The sequence below is a fragment of the Mya arenaria genome, chromosome 2 (genome assembly GCF_026914265.1).
Source record: "Mya arenaria isolate MELC-2E11 chromosome 2, ASM2691426v1".
NCBI lineage: Eukaryota > Metazoa > Mollusca > Bivalvia > Myida > Myidae > Mya > Mya arenaria.
Genome location: NC_069123.1, coordinates 13,556,656 through 13,573,970, shown reverse-complemented (window position 1 = coordinate 13,573,970; position 17,315 = coordinate 13,556,656). Strand labels below are relative to the sequence as shown.

The following is a 17,315-nucleotide window of genomic DNA, read 5'->3' as shown; positions in this document are numbered from 1 at the left end:
TCTTTAAATAACTATTTTTCTGTTAAAAGTGAGTTGCTGTAGTAGGAAGGAAGTCAGTGGCCTTATCAAGTTGTCATGGATTTTAGCCACTGCAAGGGTATGCTTTTATGGTCTTCAAAGATTTATGTGTTAGGCTTCTTCTTTTTATGCCCCCACAAAGTGGCGGCATATAGGGTTGCCCTTGTCCGTACGTACGTACGTACGTACGTACGTCCCGAAGATTGTTTCCGATCTAATTCTTGAAAACCGTTTGTCCAATCCTCACCAAACTTTAAACACATGTTTGTGACCATAATATCTTGATCAAGTTCGATAGTCATGGAAATCGCTTTAGTCATTTAGGAGTTACGGCCCTTTTTTGCCAAAAATTCCCGAAGATTGTTTCCGATCTAATTCTTGAAAACCGTTTGTCCAATCCTCACCAAACTTTAAACACATGTTTGTGACCATAATATCTTGATCAAGTTCGATAGTCATGGAAATCGCTTTAGTCATTTAGGAGTTACGGCCCTTTTTTGCCAAAAATACTTCAAAAATATATGTTTCCAATCTAATTCTTGAAAAGTATGTGTCCAATCCTCACCAAACTTTACATACATGATTGTGACCATAATATCTTGATCAAGTTCGATAGCCATGGAAATCGCTTTTGTCATTTAGGAGTTACGGCCCTTTATTTGCAAAAAAAGACTTAAAAAATACGTCCCGAAGATTGTTTCCGATCTAATTCTTGAAAACTGTTTGTCCAATCCTCACCAAACTTTTAACACATGTTTGTGACCATAATATCTTGATCAAGTTCGATAGCCATGGAAATCACTTTAATCATTTAGGAGTTAGGGCCCTCAGATTATCCTGAATAATCATTATGGCTTATTTTCTGTGACAAAAAATCGAAGTGGGGGCATCCGTGTCCTATGGACACATTTCTAGTTTAAAAAAGCAACAGTCGAGCACTTGCATCCACTTGAGCTGGGGGGTTTTAAATCAATAATCTGAAACCTTGCAGGACAGTGACTCAAGTAGTGAAAGTGAGGAGGAAACATTTGCCTCCCATAGAGATGAGAGTGATGAAGAAGATAAGCCTGCACCTATCCTTGAGGCCCGCCCAGAGATCCCGCCCCTTCTACCCCCAAACAAACCCCTCTCTGCACCCCCTGGGGCTCCTCCTGGACCTCCACCAGGGGCACCTAGCGGGATGAATCCAGGAATGCCTCCAGGTAAAGTATTGGTTTATACAGTCAACAGAATTAGTCTTTTTGATTAACAAGCCTGAGTTTATATGCTATTGCTTGGCATTAAATTTTTTAACAAACCCTGCTGTATAAAACCCAGAATTTGAGCAAGCCTGGAAAGCATTGCATTTCAGTGCAGGGCTTGCGGGCTTGTGCTTATTTCGACCTTTGGTTTATACAGTATAAAATTATTTGTTTTAATAAACAAGTTTAATTAAATAATTTGGTATTTTTCTCTTTATATTCTATGAAAAATACACATATGAAATCCTATATTAAATAGAAAAAGCTCTGTACCATATGTTTCAAGTTTCAAAGTTTATTGTACAAAAGGCCTGTTTACAAACACAAGAGCGTACATATGTGATACAAACTTAATATATAGTGGCAATAACATGTAATGATATCAAACTTCAACTTCCGTAAAATATGAGATAATGCAGATATTATCACAGTGAATAAATTATTATGATGTGACTTTTGCAGGTCCTCCACCTGGAGCCCCTCCTATGATGATGAGGGCCCCTCCACCCCTGGCTGGAATCCCAAGAGCTCCCCCTGGAGCACCACCGGGTGCCCCACATGGCGCCCCTCCTGGGGCACCCCCCAGGATGATGAGACCTGGACCTCCCCCTGGGAGGCCCCAAGGAATGCCCCCAGGACCCCCGCCTGGCCTCCCGCCCAACATCAGGATGCCCCCAAGGCTACCCCCTGGAGGGCCCCCTGGTTCGTACGATGTTAACACTTGCATTGTTTTTGTCGCACAGTTTCCAGTGTTATCAATGGTGTGAATAAGAATTTTCAAGTTGATAATTCAATGTTTCAGAAATGAAAAATACATTTGTTCATGTTAAACAAGATAAACGCCAGCACGTACCAGACGTGTTAAGTATAGTTTAGTGGTACCTTCTGGCATGAACAAAACAGTTTATTTCCACATTTATTTATATATTCATTTTGGGGGATTTTTCTTTCACTTCATTATTCAATTACAGGTATGCCACCTCCGCGTATGGTTCGACCTCAAAGTGGGCCTCCCAGCATGCTGGCCTCCTTGCCTCTACCCCCAGGGGTAGCACCACCTTCGCTGCAGAACCCAAATGTTATCAGCGCTCAACCCAGCATTATGAAACTACCGCAAAAGGTAGGTTGGATAGAGTTCAATATGTATTCTTAATATGGTTAAGCTGATGATAATGATTATGAAAATGAAAATGGATAGCGTGTCTTTGATGGGGGCAATAATCAATTTTGATGTTTAACAGAGACCCAATATCATCAGCATTTTGAACCTAACACATTAGGTAGGTATTCATATGTGTAATGTGTATGCTTATGGATAAAATAACCAAATATTGTAACGTTGTAAGTGCCTATGAAAGCGATGATGAATTCCGTTTTTCAATAGTACCCAAATATCAGCAGCGCTCAACCCAGCATTATGAAACTACCATGTGGTAGGTATTCATATGTGTAATGTGTTTGCTTACAGACAAAATGATGACCAAATGTTGTTGTAAGGGATGATCCATTCTGTTTTTCAATAGTACCCAAGTATCGGCTGTGCTTAACCAAGCATTATGAAACTACCACAAAGTGTTCTTGGGTATATCAACCAGAGAATAATGAGTTGTCTGAAACATTAGGCAGAGCTCTTAGCTGCTGATATGCAGAGCCAAGTTATGCTCTATTCTGCAAGTTTAATTTCCCCTATTCTATCTCGATAAAAATACTGTTCCATAGCTGTGAGTTTATTGGGATGTAATCCACCATTCATTTTCAATCAAGCACTGAAAGGCATGGATTAAAAGAAATCGGGTAATCTGTAAAATCTTGGTGGTTTCTGCTTGTTTGATATTAAAAAGAAAATACAACTGAGCATGGTCAATGTCATTTGTGTTGACAGTTTGTACGTGTAGTATTACATGAGTCGGTCTTTGAGGGATAACAAACATGTTTACTATCAACAGATATGATGTGCTGATTAGTAAAGTGAGGGACTGCAACATGTACACTATCAATCAATAATATGTGCTTATTGGTAAACAAGGAGTTGCTTCGTATTTTTTTAATGATACCTTATGTTAGACTCATCCTTGTTATTAATAATCAGCAATATAGACCTAAGAGTGCATTACCATAGCAACTGTTATGATCAAAGGTTGGAAATACTTATACTTACATATACGTAATTTCCTAGTTCACCTATAACCCCGATACCCAAAGATTATCAAAGATTGAAAACAGTTACAAAAAGTATTACTCCCTGGTCCCTGGGACTGTATAATGGAAGACTCTTGATTAAGGGTTTCAAAATGACCCCGAAGCTGTGTCAAACACCTGGCATTTACAGGGATGTGATTTGGCAGCAGATTACGTTGGTTAGATGGCTCGATGTACACCCCCACCCCCTCCCTCCTAAAAAAAACTTTTTTTATATTTAAAAAAATGTTAAATGACTACTACTGGATGTTACCTTATTTGTTGTTAGTATTGTCACACCAGTTTGCTTCAAATTTGGTGCCAGGTGAGCCCGCGAAAAAGGTTTAAAAAAAGACAGTTTTGCCTCTCGGAGGGGTGCTTCACCTCGTTGGAGGCATAAAGCAGCCCCAAAACGCCTATCTGAAATGGTTACATCTCTTCAGCTGCCTGGTCAATCACATTCCTGAATTAGTGTCTGTCCAGCTACTAACCTAGTTATTAGAGAGAGAAACTTCATTGTTCGAGTGGGCGGGCGGGCAGTTAGAAGGGCAGCGTCACACTCAACTATGGTACTGAATAACTTAAGTTAGGGTTGACATATTGGGACTGAACTTGGCATATAGGAAAAATTTATGGAGACTATTGATGGGATTGCGTTGGACTGACACTGAAAGTAGAAAAATGTTTGATATTGACTAGCTTAAAACACTTTCTTCATATAGAATACAACAGTTAAGGAAATTGTTAAATTTACGGAAAATGTATGATTTTAATTGTATAGATGCTTCTGTAATATGGCTCCAGACAGGCTTTTGTTCAGGAGAACTTATCTTCCTATTTCCACACATGGAACTGAAGGAAGATGAAGTCATTATCTCGGCCAAGCCAGGAATCTGATTGGCAATGTCACACATATTATTTTACACCTCATAATTAGTGGAACAACATACCATATTATTACGAAACAACAGAAGTTAAAATAATATCATTCTAATCTTGTTTTTTTACCAATAGGCCCCATCAGAACAGAAGTAAGATGCAGCCACTATCTCGGCCAAGCTAGGAATCTGATTGGTGATATCACACAAACTATTTTACAACTCAAAATTACTGGAACAACATACATTATTTTTACCAAACAACCCTATACTAATCTTGTTTTCACCAATAGGCCCCATCAGAACAGAAGAAGGATGCTGCCACCATCTCAGCCAAGCCTCAGATCAAGAACCCCATTGGCGACGTCACACGCTTCATGCCCACTTCACTCAAGGTCAAGCGGTCAGCGAAGGAAGTGAAGGGGAAAAAGCAAGGTGAGGGAAAACAGTGTCGTTATTTATTTCTGGCTACTGCGGCTGCCGCTGCTGGCAGCATTGCACCTACCATTTATATCAATAAACAGTAACCATCAAACTGAGAGCACTATTTTCATACTTTTTGCTTGTCCTTTCTGGAAACTCAATATAACATTGTGATTCTTGAAAAAAGAATGAAATAAAATACATACTGCTTGTGCTTGTGCTAATGGGTGAGGGAGGGGGGTGACAGGGTTGCCCGTGAATACCCAGTGGTCGAAATTAGCACAAGCTCGCAAGCCCTGCACTTGTAAAATGCTATCTGGGCTTGCTCAAATTCTGGATTTAATATAGCAGGGCTTGTTTAGAATGTTGATGCCAAGCACTAGTGACCGAATTTGATCTTGTTCACCCAAAGTCTAATTTCAATGACTGGTTACCTTTTGGATGTATTTAATGCTTCCAAGCGGTTTATGTTCTCATATTTGCAAAATATATATGTTTGATATTTCTCTTCTTTCTGAAGATGAAAAGAAATACACTGCAGAGTGGTTCCCTCCCATTTTGAATATTTCTTTGAACTCCATGTAACCTACATGGTATATTTAATGTTCTTTTGAATGGCATCCTACTGTGAGACATTCCCTTCACTTTCCCCTCACGGTGATTCTAGAGATTGAAAACTGCTAATGCATCGCATCCTAAACTTCCCTGAAATAAAAGTTGTTAATCATCAGCACATTTTTTTTACGTTATGAAATGAAAATTGTTATTCTTAGTGACAAGGATGGGTAGCTTTGGGTTGAAAGCATACGTTTTTTATATTTTTTTTATATTGAATGTTGGGAACATATTATTGCCATTCAATGTCATTATAACCTCTCATCTACCAATATTTATTTATTTAAATGACCACTTGAAAGATGAAACTCATTGTCCAACTATCTCCCATTTAACAAGTAGTTAGGTTTAAAAAAACAACAAGAAGAATCCACAATATTTTCAAAGTGTTGGTGTGCCTGTCATTGGAATTGTTGTTTATGTTGTGCTCAAACTTGAACCCTGGGCATGACTTATAAATCTTCAAGATGTGAACCTGATACTTGTTACTGCTGTTACCAGTTACCAGTAACAAAACACATACAATATGTAGCAAGACCCTTAACTCTGGATTTAAAAACTGTTCTGTTCCCTGATCAATTGAGAAAAGCAGACAAGCGTTTGAATCCACTTGCCAAATCCTTAAAGTGACACTCTTATTCAAAATCAGTGCATACACATGTATAACAAACACTGATTTTGAGTGATAAACTTTTAACTACTAACTAAATAATGCATTTTTTAAAAATATTAAATACTGATAACACGATTGTTCCTGTGTATTTAATAGCTGAACACGAAAAAATATTAAATGATTGGTGAGTGCTAAAAGATTTACTGTGATCTACTATCGTCTCATAAGGTAGAAATACCGTGTTTTCTGCTCATTTCTTTCACATTAAACTCGGTATCCTTCACAAGAACCATTGTTTTCGACATTTTTTCATCGTTTTTTGGAATTTTAAAACGATATTATTAATAGTGGTCAATCTTATCTGGGAGTAAGAGTGCATCTTTAAGCGAAACAAGCTAAAGTAGATTATTTTATAAAGCCAAATATCTTAATTAATGTTCATTTTACTACATCAAAAATTAATTTATGGTAATAAACAAAAAAGAGATTTTCATTTAACATCCACAAACTCTTAATAATTTAAACAGTACACAAAGAATACAAAAAAGATATTTTGGGTTTGGCTCAATCCTGTTATAGGGGACTTGAGAAGTTTTGAGAAATCGGGCTTGTTGAAATTAAGAACCATGCAATGGCATAGACCCCATTTGAGGTAAATGGCGCAAGGCCATACCACTTTCTTGTCATACTCAACTGAGTTTCCCAAGCTAAAATTTCATGAAGCATAATTTGTGATCATTTTTTGTGTTTCAGGGAAGGAAGAAGAGAGGCGTTTGGTGGCGCCAAAACCGGCCCCGGCGGCCCAGCAGCCTGGCAAAAAGAAAGACGATGCCTATGACCAGTTTATGCGGGAAATGGAGAATCTCTTGTAGCAGAGGATAGATTGCATAAGATGTAGGGCAACTGTTTGAGCAGTGAGAGTTTACACAGTAACTGGCATTTTTGTAGCAGGGGATTGTTTAAATGTGAGGTTAGGGTATGCTTGTAGAAGGGGATAGTCAACATGTCAGGAATATGCATTCTTTGAGCATGGGGAAGTTAACATGAATTACGGGCATTCTTTGAGCATGGGGAAGTTAACATGAATTACAGGCATTCTTTGAGCATGGGAATTCATTGTGGAATAGGGTCATTCTTGAGTATGGGAAAGTTAACATAAATACGGACATTCTTTGAGCATGGGGAAGTTAACATAAATACAGGCATTCTTTGAGCATGGGGAAGTTAAAATGAAATGGATCATTCTTTGAGAATGCAAAAGTTAACATGGAATTGGAGCATTTTTTTAGAATGGCTATTAATTAATTAACATTAATACGAGGCATTCTTTGAGAATGTTAAAGTTAACATGTGAGGTAGATATACTTTTGGCTGAGTTAAGCTAATATGAAAGGTTAATATTTAAATGGAAATATTGGAGAAAGGGATTTTTTCTTTTTTCTTAAATGTACAATATTCAAGGTTATTGTAGATTTCAGTGCATTTAATAGATGAAATAAGTTAACCTAATATGATAGGTAAATATTTAAATGGAAATAGTGGAGGAGCGTTTTTTTTTCTTTTCTTTTTTTAAAATACAAGATTCAAGGCTACTATAGATTTCAGTGATTTTTTAGATAAGATAAGCTTTAAGATGCAATGTACAAATTATTGAAAATTTTGTTTTCAGAAATAACCATATTTTAAAAATAGAATTAATTTGATTTGTAACAATAACATTTGATAAATGCAGCTGTAGGCTTTCTTGAGAATTCTAGATATGTAGTAAATATCTCCAATACATGCAACTAATGGTAAATATCCACAATAGATATTTAGTAATTATCTCCAAATTAAGGGTTGTTTCCCTTTAGTTAATAAAATTTGAAATGTTTCAGCTTCAAACATGTGAATTTGTCTAAGAATAATTATATATTCTATAACAAGTGTGTACAAACTAGAAATAGCATGCTATATATGAGTTTATAATAAAATTCTCATTACCCCAAATATAACTAAATGAGTTCAACTGTTGTGGGGTGAATAAAATCTTTTTAAAGTGGGCTCTTCTATGCACTTTTTAGAATTTACATAACAAAATAGAAAAATCATAAGCTTTGTAATGTTAATATTATTTAATTTGTTTTGCTGTATTTGAAATGATATGTTCCCCTTCCCAAAATGTAAGAAGCTCTTGATTGCATGGTGGTATTTGATATACCAGTGCATAGAAGGCATAAGTGTTGAGAGCAAATAGTGATAGATAACATCTAATTGAATGCACTGGTAATGTGTTTGAAATCTAATACCTCATCAGATTACGTTTTTTTATAATTTCATATGATAATGATTGATTTTTCATATCAAGACTTTACCAATAGAAATAATATAAGGTTGCATATTGCCAAGACTGAATGCACCGTGAATATTTAATGAATCCTACTGACCTAGTATTAGCCAAGGGCGTTTCTGAAGCATTTTGAATTGTACACCATTGAGAGCCATGGATATGTGAATGTCTTTCATAATTGGGTTGTCTCTAAATGTTTTATGGGGTGAGAGTGGGATAAGTGTCCCCCACCGTAGATTGAGTTTGAAGAACCGTTTCAAGCACTCTTAATGCCAACCTAAATTTAATGAGTAAAATGGTGTTGGTATAATTACTATACAAATCTTATAACTTTAGTCTTCAATTTTAATTCCAAAGTTGGAGATATAAGCACATGTCTTTTATGGGCAACCAAAACTTATTCATATGCCCGGGCATATTGGTGTATGTCTGGATATGCCCCTGTTGGTCAAGTCAGCAATTTATTGATATTCAAGAGTATCCAGTCATTGACCATCATAATCATAAAACAATGGTAACAACATAATATTTCTCCATTAACATTTAATAAGCAACTGACCTTTGTCAATATTATGGTGTAGCTAAGAGTTGTATTAATCATTATTAGGTTAGTGGTTGTTTCCCCTGTGAGGGTTAAATCCACATTAACGGGTATTTAGGCTGGATAATCTTTAATCAATACATTTTAGCTGACTAACTTGGTGCTCACCACTTAAAATTGTACAGCTTTTTATCATAATATGACCCTTGCAGTTATATCAATATTTATGATATATTCCCTTCATTAATTGAAGATTAAGTAGGGAATGTTGATGTGTGAAATTAAACATAACTATTTACATGTGTTTTGACCAACTTAAAGCTTGAAAAATGTTTTATCATAAGCATAGCAAAGCCTTTAAATCTAAATCATGGAATTTTCCTTAAAGATGTAAATGAAATTACAATGTATGTGACATATTCAAAAAGGCATGATATTACGAGTGTTGATGTCTATCGTTCATGTTTTTAGTGGTGTTGTTGATGTCACTATCAGTGCGTAGCACTTACGGTAAATGTCAACCATTTCTAAAAGGCACATGTATGTGAAGCAAGTCCCGTAACTTTGCCTTAATATTTGTCGAGTGATGCCAGTAGATCAAATGAAGAAAAATGTGATAAGCGTTGACATCAAATTTTAGAGCTCTTGTTTTTTTCTTATTATATTTCTTATTTTCAAATCCACTCATAAACTAACTTTTTTTTTTAAAGCCATTTGTCTAAGATTTAGTAGTGGATCGTAGGTGGATATATATACCCACAGCCTACAACAAAGGAATATCATAGATCCTGGATGGATATTTTTTTCATTTATCTATCCTGGATTTATATTCTTGATTAGTTTTGCCACACTTTATTCGCATTTATTCTTATGTCAATGGATTATTCATTTATTCATTTTTTTTATATATATTGGTATTGAATAAAATCACTAAATACATATCATGATATGATGATATTTGATCAGAAGGCGTTTTTGAGTTATTTGCACTTATATATTTACAAAGAAGTTATTTAAATGATGTGTCATTTTATCTAAGAATAATAAAATGTTGAATAAAAGTAAAATCAAGAAAGGATATGAGGATAAACATACTGGTTTTCGTAAAAGAAAATAAAATCAAAAGAATGATTGGTTTTGACAAGTAATGTTAGTATAAGACTACAGTTAGGAAGTATATGAATCCATTTATTTTTCATGTTGTTCAATTTTATCATTTAATTTTGACACTGCAATGAATTTTTAGCTCGATTATTCGAAGAATAAGGAGAGCTATACTACTCACCCTGGCGTCGGCGTCGGCGTTGGCGTCACACTTTGTTTAAGGTTTTGCATGTAAGCAACTTTAAGTCATTATCTCAGTTAATACATCAGTTATTGCATTGAAACTTTGGATATGTATTCCCAACTATCTTACATACTAAATTCATGAAGTTATATAACAATTATTTGAATATAATGGAAATAATAGGCGTTTATTATTCGACTTAGAAATTCTGGTTAAGGTTTTGCGTGTAAGCACACATAGGTTAATATCTCAGCAACTACTTGAGGTATTGCATTGATACTTGATACAATGGTACTCAACCATCCAACCTACTCAATTAAACAAGTTAGGTAACTCTAGTTTGCATTTAATGCAAATAATAGGCCTTTATTATTTGACTTAGAAATTCTGGTTAAGGTTTTGCGTGCAAGCACACATTGGTTAATATCTCAGCAACTAGTTGAGGTATTGCATTGAGACTTGATACAATGGTACTCAATCATCCAACCTACTTAATTAACCAAGTTAGATAACTCTAGTTTGCAGTTAATGCAAAATAATTGCCCTTTATTATTCGACTTAGAAATTCTGGTTAAGGTTGTGTATGTAACCACATTTTAGTCAATATCTCAGCAAATATATCATGTATTGCATTCAAACATTAGATATGTTTTCCCAGACAACACTTTTTTGAATAAAATGCAAATTATGGGCCTTTATTATTTGACTTAGACATTCTAGTTAAGGTTTTGCATGTAAGCACACATAGGTTAATATCTCAGCATTTACTTGATGGATTACATTGAGATTACAATTGTACTCAACTATCCAATCTACTTATATAACCAAGTAAGATAACTCCAGTTTGCATTAAATTAAAATAATGGCCCCTTTTTGATTCGACATAGAAATTCTGGTTTAGGTTTTGCATGTAACCACTTTTAAGTCAATACCTCAGCGAATACATCATGTATTGCATTGAAACTTAACACACAGGCTTCCATCTATTTAACATTCTTATTTAATCAAGTAAGATAACTCTATCATCTATAATATATAATTTTTGCCCCTTTATTATGCGACATAGAAATTCTGGTTAAGGTCTTGCACGTTAGCACACATAGGATAATATCTCAGCAACTATTTGATGTATTACATTGAGACTTTATACAATGGTATTCAACCACCCAACTTAATTGAATAACCAAGTAAAATAACTGTATTTTGCAAATAATGGCCCTTTATTATTAGACTTAGAAATTCTCGTTAAAATTTTGCATGGAACCACATTTATGTTAATATCTCAGCATGTTTCGCCTAAACGTTTCAATCCTTACATTGAAAAGTGGCGGAATAGTCGAGCGCGCTGTCTCTGTGACAGCTCTTGTTCAATATTTTGTCTCGTCTTGTCATATTTTTTTATTGTGGTATGTTTCCCTGTACTTTAAACCCAAAATGTAAAATTTCATCAATATAACACAAAAAGTAAGCTATCCCTATGTTTTTTCTTGACTGCCTATCGCAAAGCCGATATTTGATAGTGCATCAAAGGATTTTGCAGTTTTAAGAATAATGTCATTGCATTCATCTGAACAATTAAAAGTTAACACCCATTTCCGCAGAACATTTCAATGTAAAACATGTCTTTACCTACTATTTATGACATTTGCAAGGACACAGGAAAACCTAAGTGGACTTAATTGAATAGAAAATTTTATTATCAGCATTTTATCAATAGAATAAATTACCAATTAGCGTTTAAATCTCAAGTTTCAGCAGGTCAGACTACTTTAATTGTAACGATGTCATTGAATAAAGGTGATATAAATTTAATAGTTTGAATGTGGGCATTGTTCAGCCTACTTGACCTGGGAAATGATTGGATAATAGTGCTTGTAATCAGTTTATTTGTAATGCTTATATTTCTCCAAATGACTTGGTGCCAAAAAAAGAAACATTCATGTTCAAAATGCTGAATCATTCATGCAGGGACAAGTTTTGCATGGTCATTAGGCCTTAAGTTTCAAAGGCATATACATTATCAAACAGTTGGAGAAATATAAGGTCTTTTTTATAATTATTGTTTTTTGGAGCCTGTTGTCCATAATCAAAGTCCTAAGTGGTTATGCGTTGGATCGGACTTCAGATTGGAAGGTCCATGGATCGATCCTCCTATGGAGCTTCTTCATGATTTTAACTGCCAGGGTCATTACTCAGGAATGGTCAATTGTTCTTAATGGAAGTTTGTCGCTATAAAATTTCTTCGGAGCTGATATGTTAATTGTTCATCATAATAAAGTAAAATAAATCTTGCCTTTAACTTTAGCGTACCTTCTTGCTATTTAATAGACAATGACTTTGACCACCCCAGTATAAATATTCATAACTGTTAAACCAATGGAGAGATTTATTACTCACTGGCATCCAATTGTATGAACTTTAATAAGTTGTCCACAGGTTATCTTTTGGCTTTTTTTATTGATTGATAGTAATTATTGGATTTAAATTGACCAATCAATGATCATTTTGGCTAACTTTGACTACGAAAGAGATATTCAGTTTCATACAACTGCCTGCTAATAGCCCTGGCCAACCCAAATGTACATGGGATTTAATGTATTCTTTTGTTAAACAATTTAGAAGGTAATAATTGAGGTCGGGCTGGCTCTAATTGAGTGTCACGTCAATTAGACAAAGCGTTGGTGCGTTTCCTTGTTGCTTAAACTTGTTTTGGACAGATAGAAAATTTCTGCAGTTTTTTACATTTTCTTTTCTGTTTCGACATGTTTCTGCTGCTTTCATGTTTAACTGTTTTAAACAAAATGTCATTTTATTGCAATTGATCGAATATTGTTTGGGGTGGCTGTCTTACATTAGAATCAAATCACAGTAAACTGTGAAAACCAGACGACACTTAAATGCAGATTAAAATTTGTATCAAATCTTAAGTTGCACACAGTGATTTAACTATCAAAACCAATGAAAAAAGGGGGTGTTTTGACTGGTGAAGGATTTCGTGATAATTCTTCATGTTAATGATAATTATGCAATATTTTCAACATAACAAAATCATAAAAATATAAACAAGATCATATAGTTATACCCCCACAAACGAAGTTTGGGGGGGTATATAGGAGTGAGCTTGTCGGTCGGTCTGTCGGTCGGTCGGTCTGTCGGTTTTCATGGTTTCCGGATGATAACTCATGAAAGGCTAGACAGATTTGAAAACTTTTTGGTACACAGGTGTAACATCAGAAAATACAGGTCAAGTTCGATATTGGGGCTGGTGGGGTCAAGGTCACTGTTACTAAAAATAGAAAAACGGTTTCCGGACGATAACTCATGAAAGGCTTGACAGATTTGAACAATTTTTGGTACACAGGTGTTACATCAGAAGATACAGGTCAAGTTCGATATTGGGGCTGGTGGGGCCAAGGTCAAGGTCACTGTTACTGAAAACAGAAAAACGGTTTCCGGACGATAACTCATGAAAGGCTAGACAGATTTGAACAATTTTTGGACACACATGTGTAACATCAGAAGATACAGGTCGAGTTCGATATTGGGGCTGATAAGGCCAAGGTCAAGGTCACTGTTACTAAAAATAGAAAAATGGTTTCCGGACGATAACTTATGGAAGGCTAGACAGATTTGAACAATTTTTGGTACACAGGTGTAACATCAGAAGATACAGGTCAAGTTCGATATTGGGGCTGGTGGGGCCAAGGTCAAGGTCATTGTTACTAAAAATAGAAAAACGGTTTCCGGACGATAACTCATGAAAGGCTTGACAGATTTGAACAATTTTTGGTACACAGGTGTAACATCAGAAGATACAGGTCAAGTTCGATATTCGGGCTGGTGGGGCCAAGGTCAAGGTCACTGTTACTAAAAATAGAAAAACGGTTTCCGGATGATAACTCATGAAAGGCTAGACAGATTTGAACAATTTTTGGTACACAGGTGTAACATCGGAAGATACAGTTTGGTACACAGGTGTTACATCAGAAGATATAGGTCACGTTCGATATTGGGGCTGGTGGGGCCAAGGTCAAGGTCATTGTTACTAAAAATAAAAAAACGATTTCCGGATGATAACTCATGAAAGGCTTGACAGATTTGAACAATTTTTGGTACACAGGTGTAACATCAAAAGATACAGATCAAGTTTGATATTGGGGCTGGTGGGGCCAAAGTCAAGGTCACTGTTACTAAAAATAGAAAAACGGTTTCCGGACGATAACTCATGAAAGGCTTGACAGATTTGAACAATTTTTGGTAGACAGGTGTAACATCAGAAGATACAGGTCAAGTTCGATATTGGGGCTGGTGGGGCCAAGGTCAAGGTCACTGTAACTAAAAAAAAAAAAATGGTTTCCGCACGATAACTCATGAAAGGCTAGTTTTTCTTGTCAGCAGTGTAACTTCTAAATTACTCAACAGATTTAAATAAAACAATACATGCATGATAAAAGAAGATGCAGTGTGCAGTAACCTTGGAGTTATGGCCTCTTTTCAAAGGAATGGTTTGCCATTCCTGTGTCCAGGCGGCATTCGTCACTCCTGTGACAGCTCTAGTTTGATAAGTTTCACATCAATTAATTAAATTAAAAAACGATCAGTGCTCTTATCTTAAAGATGAAATGAATGATGTTGTATTTGGTCCCTTTGAAGATGATTGTTGAAACTTAATCATCGGTCCATGTTAATGTGATCTTAGCAAAGTTTTCCATTGATGAGTTTTTTTTATGAACCAGTTCTTGTACATCATGATTAAAAACACCGGTAAGATCCAATAGCATGATTGGTCTTGGAGACAGAGTTACTTCAAATGTGATCAATGAATGTCCTGTATTGGCAATGAATCGAATCTGATGAATGAGTTCTTTTGAAAGTACATATTGAACGTTTGATTTATTGTTGTAACGAGTTGATAAATATTTATGTGTATTGTAGGATATCCGTGCTGGATACGGAATAATTACCGTTATTGTCTGCGAACCTTCGGGAGTGCACTGCTGTAGGTGGTTTTGGTTATGTGAGGGTGTAATTTTTTCTAAAATTCAAACTTACATTACTTAGGAAGAATAATCTTCAATGGATTCATTGACTTCTGAGATATTTTGTGTCCTAGGTAAAAAAAAGCAAACTTAAACTCATAACAACAACTGCTCGAGATATCTTGGGCTTTAAAATGCCCCCAAACCAGGAGCTTAAACAGCTGTAATGGCCCACCAATGGGCATGACTCGGCCCCCTGGGTCCCCGGCATAACATTCAGGGATTATTGGTAACAGCCTCTCACAACCATTAAATTGTTATTCCAAACTTAGATATAAGGACACTGCACTTTCCTGTTGATACTAGTTTGAATTTCATGTTTGTCAAGTTGTTACACTTGTTTGGTCACATTTGTATTATTATGACCTTCTGTAAACAAAGTTCATGTTCAGGTTTATTGTATGAAAGCTCGATGTGAAGTGATTTTAATACTGTAAATACCATAATGGTTATAAGTGATTTTAATATTGTAAATACCATAATGGAATAACATCATTTCATATATTTTCTTATATTATTATATAGTTAAATAACTTTTTAAGTGACATCATAAATAAAAAGTGTTGAAAGTGGATGTGATATGTAGCAATATTTTATGTTTTAAGCATTTTAAATCACATAATAAGTATTTATCAAGGCCTGCCTGCAAGACTGCAGTTACTTCTTGACTTAAAATAAGGACTTACTACAATCTTGCAGGAAGCCCTTGAAATAGAATATACCATTAGTGGTCTGTCATTTAATATGAAACTTGTTAATATTGAATGTCTTCTCATGTAATATTCTCTCTATATAATCATTACGACATCTCAAATACTGACCCATTCGAGAATTGATGATAAACAAACATTGCGAAATGTTAGATTTTCTTGTTAGAGCAATGGTTAGCACACTCGCACTCGCTTCCCACCAAGGTGACCCGGGTTTATTTTTGGGCCTGGGCGCATGTGAGTTTTGTTAGTGGTCACCATGCTGAACAAGTAGGTTTACACCGGATTTCCCTTTTTTCCCCCCACAACACATTACAACACTTGCGAAATCTCGTGCCAGCAAGAGTGATTGAGTATAAGTTATCATAACTTTCTTCCCACAATCGTTAAATATACAATGTTGAAACTAAACATTGCGAAAAAGACAGCACAGATTCAAAACATGTACAGCATTAGTGTATGCTACTATGGAGTGGTTGTTTGCCTGAATGGGAATGGTCAAAACACAAACATTGCATAATAAGGAAACCACAGATTCAAAGCAATCTACATCATAGGCGTATGTTTTTGTGGTTTAGTTGTTGCCCTTAAAGCTTCACTCTCACAGATTGACCGATTTGACAACTTTTTCATTTTTTGTCTCAGAATCAGCTGATTCTGGCATCAGCGTTTTCAAATCAGTCATTTGGGATAACACACAATAGAACAGATCTTAATTGTTTGGGAAACTACTGCAATTTTAATTTTTCTTAAAGCGTAAGTAATGCCTATAGCCATAAAATATTAATTTTCAAGCGTAAATATTAAAATCTATGATCTAATTTTTTATCAGCAGTCTTATATCACTGTTTTTCAAACATTATTGCAAGATTTGGCTCATTTCAGGACAAAAAAAATTGAAAAGTTGTTAAAATGCTCAATCTGTGAGAGTGCAGCTTAAATGAGAATGGTCAAACACAAACATTGCAAAAAGAGTCCAAACAGATTTAAAGCTGCACTCTCACAGATTGAACGTTTTGACAACTTTTTTATTTTTTATCTTGGAACAAGCCATTTTTTGTGAAAATGCATGGACACCATTGATATAAGACTGCTGACAAAAAATTAGATCGCAGATTTATATATTTAAGTTAAAAAATTGATGTTTTATGCAATTTTCTTAAACCTTTAGTAACTTTACTTTTTGAACATAAATATGAACATCTGTGATCTGATCTTTTGTCAGCAATATTTTATCATTGGTTTGCAGATATTTACGCAAAAATGTGCTCTTTCCAAGACAAAAAATAAAAAAAGATGTAAAAACGGTAAATCTGTGAGAGTGCAGCTTTAAAGCCTTCTACACCAATAAAAAAAATACAATCACAAAAAAACAACGTAAAAATGAACCTCATTCAATTTAAGTTATATATGCTATAATCGTTTGTAAGGAGCGGTTGTTT

At 35.2% G+C, this 17,315-nt stretch overlaps 1 protein-coding gene across 1 annotated transcript in view; it reads left to right on the top strand.

Moving 5' to 3' along the window:
* Positions 1–17,315, top strand: part of LOC128217866 (WW domain-binding protein 11-like) — a 35,908-nt gene that overhangs the window by 11,903 nt on the left and 6,690 nt on the right. Inside the window, exons 11-15 of the mRNA XM_052925299.1 lie at positions 1,010–1,220; positions 1,722–1,961; positions 2,231–2,379; positions 4,609–4,750; positions 6,720–6,860. Of these exons, the coding sequence (XP_052781259.1) occupies positions 1,010–1,220; positions 1,722–1,961; positions 2,231–2,379; positions 4,609–4,750; positions 6,720–6,838 (861 nt within the window). The 3' untranslated portion in view covers positions 6,839–6,860. The remainder of the gene's footprint in view (positions 1–1,009; positions 1,221–1,721; positions 1,962–2,230; positions 2,380–4,608; positions 4,751–6,719; positions 6,861–17,315) is intronic.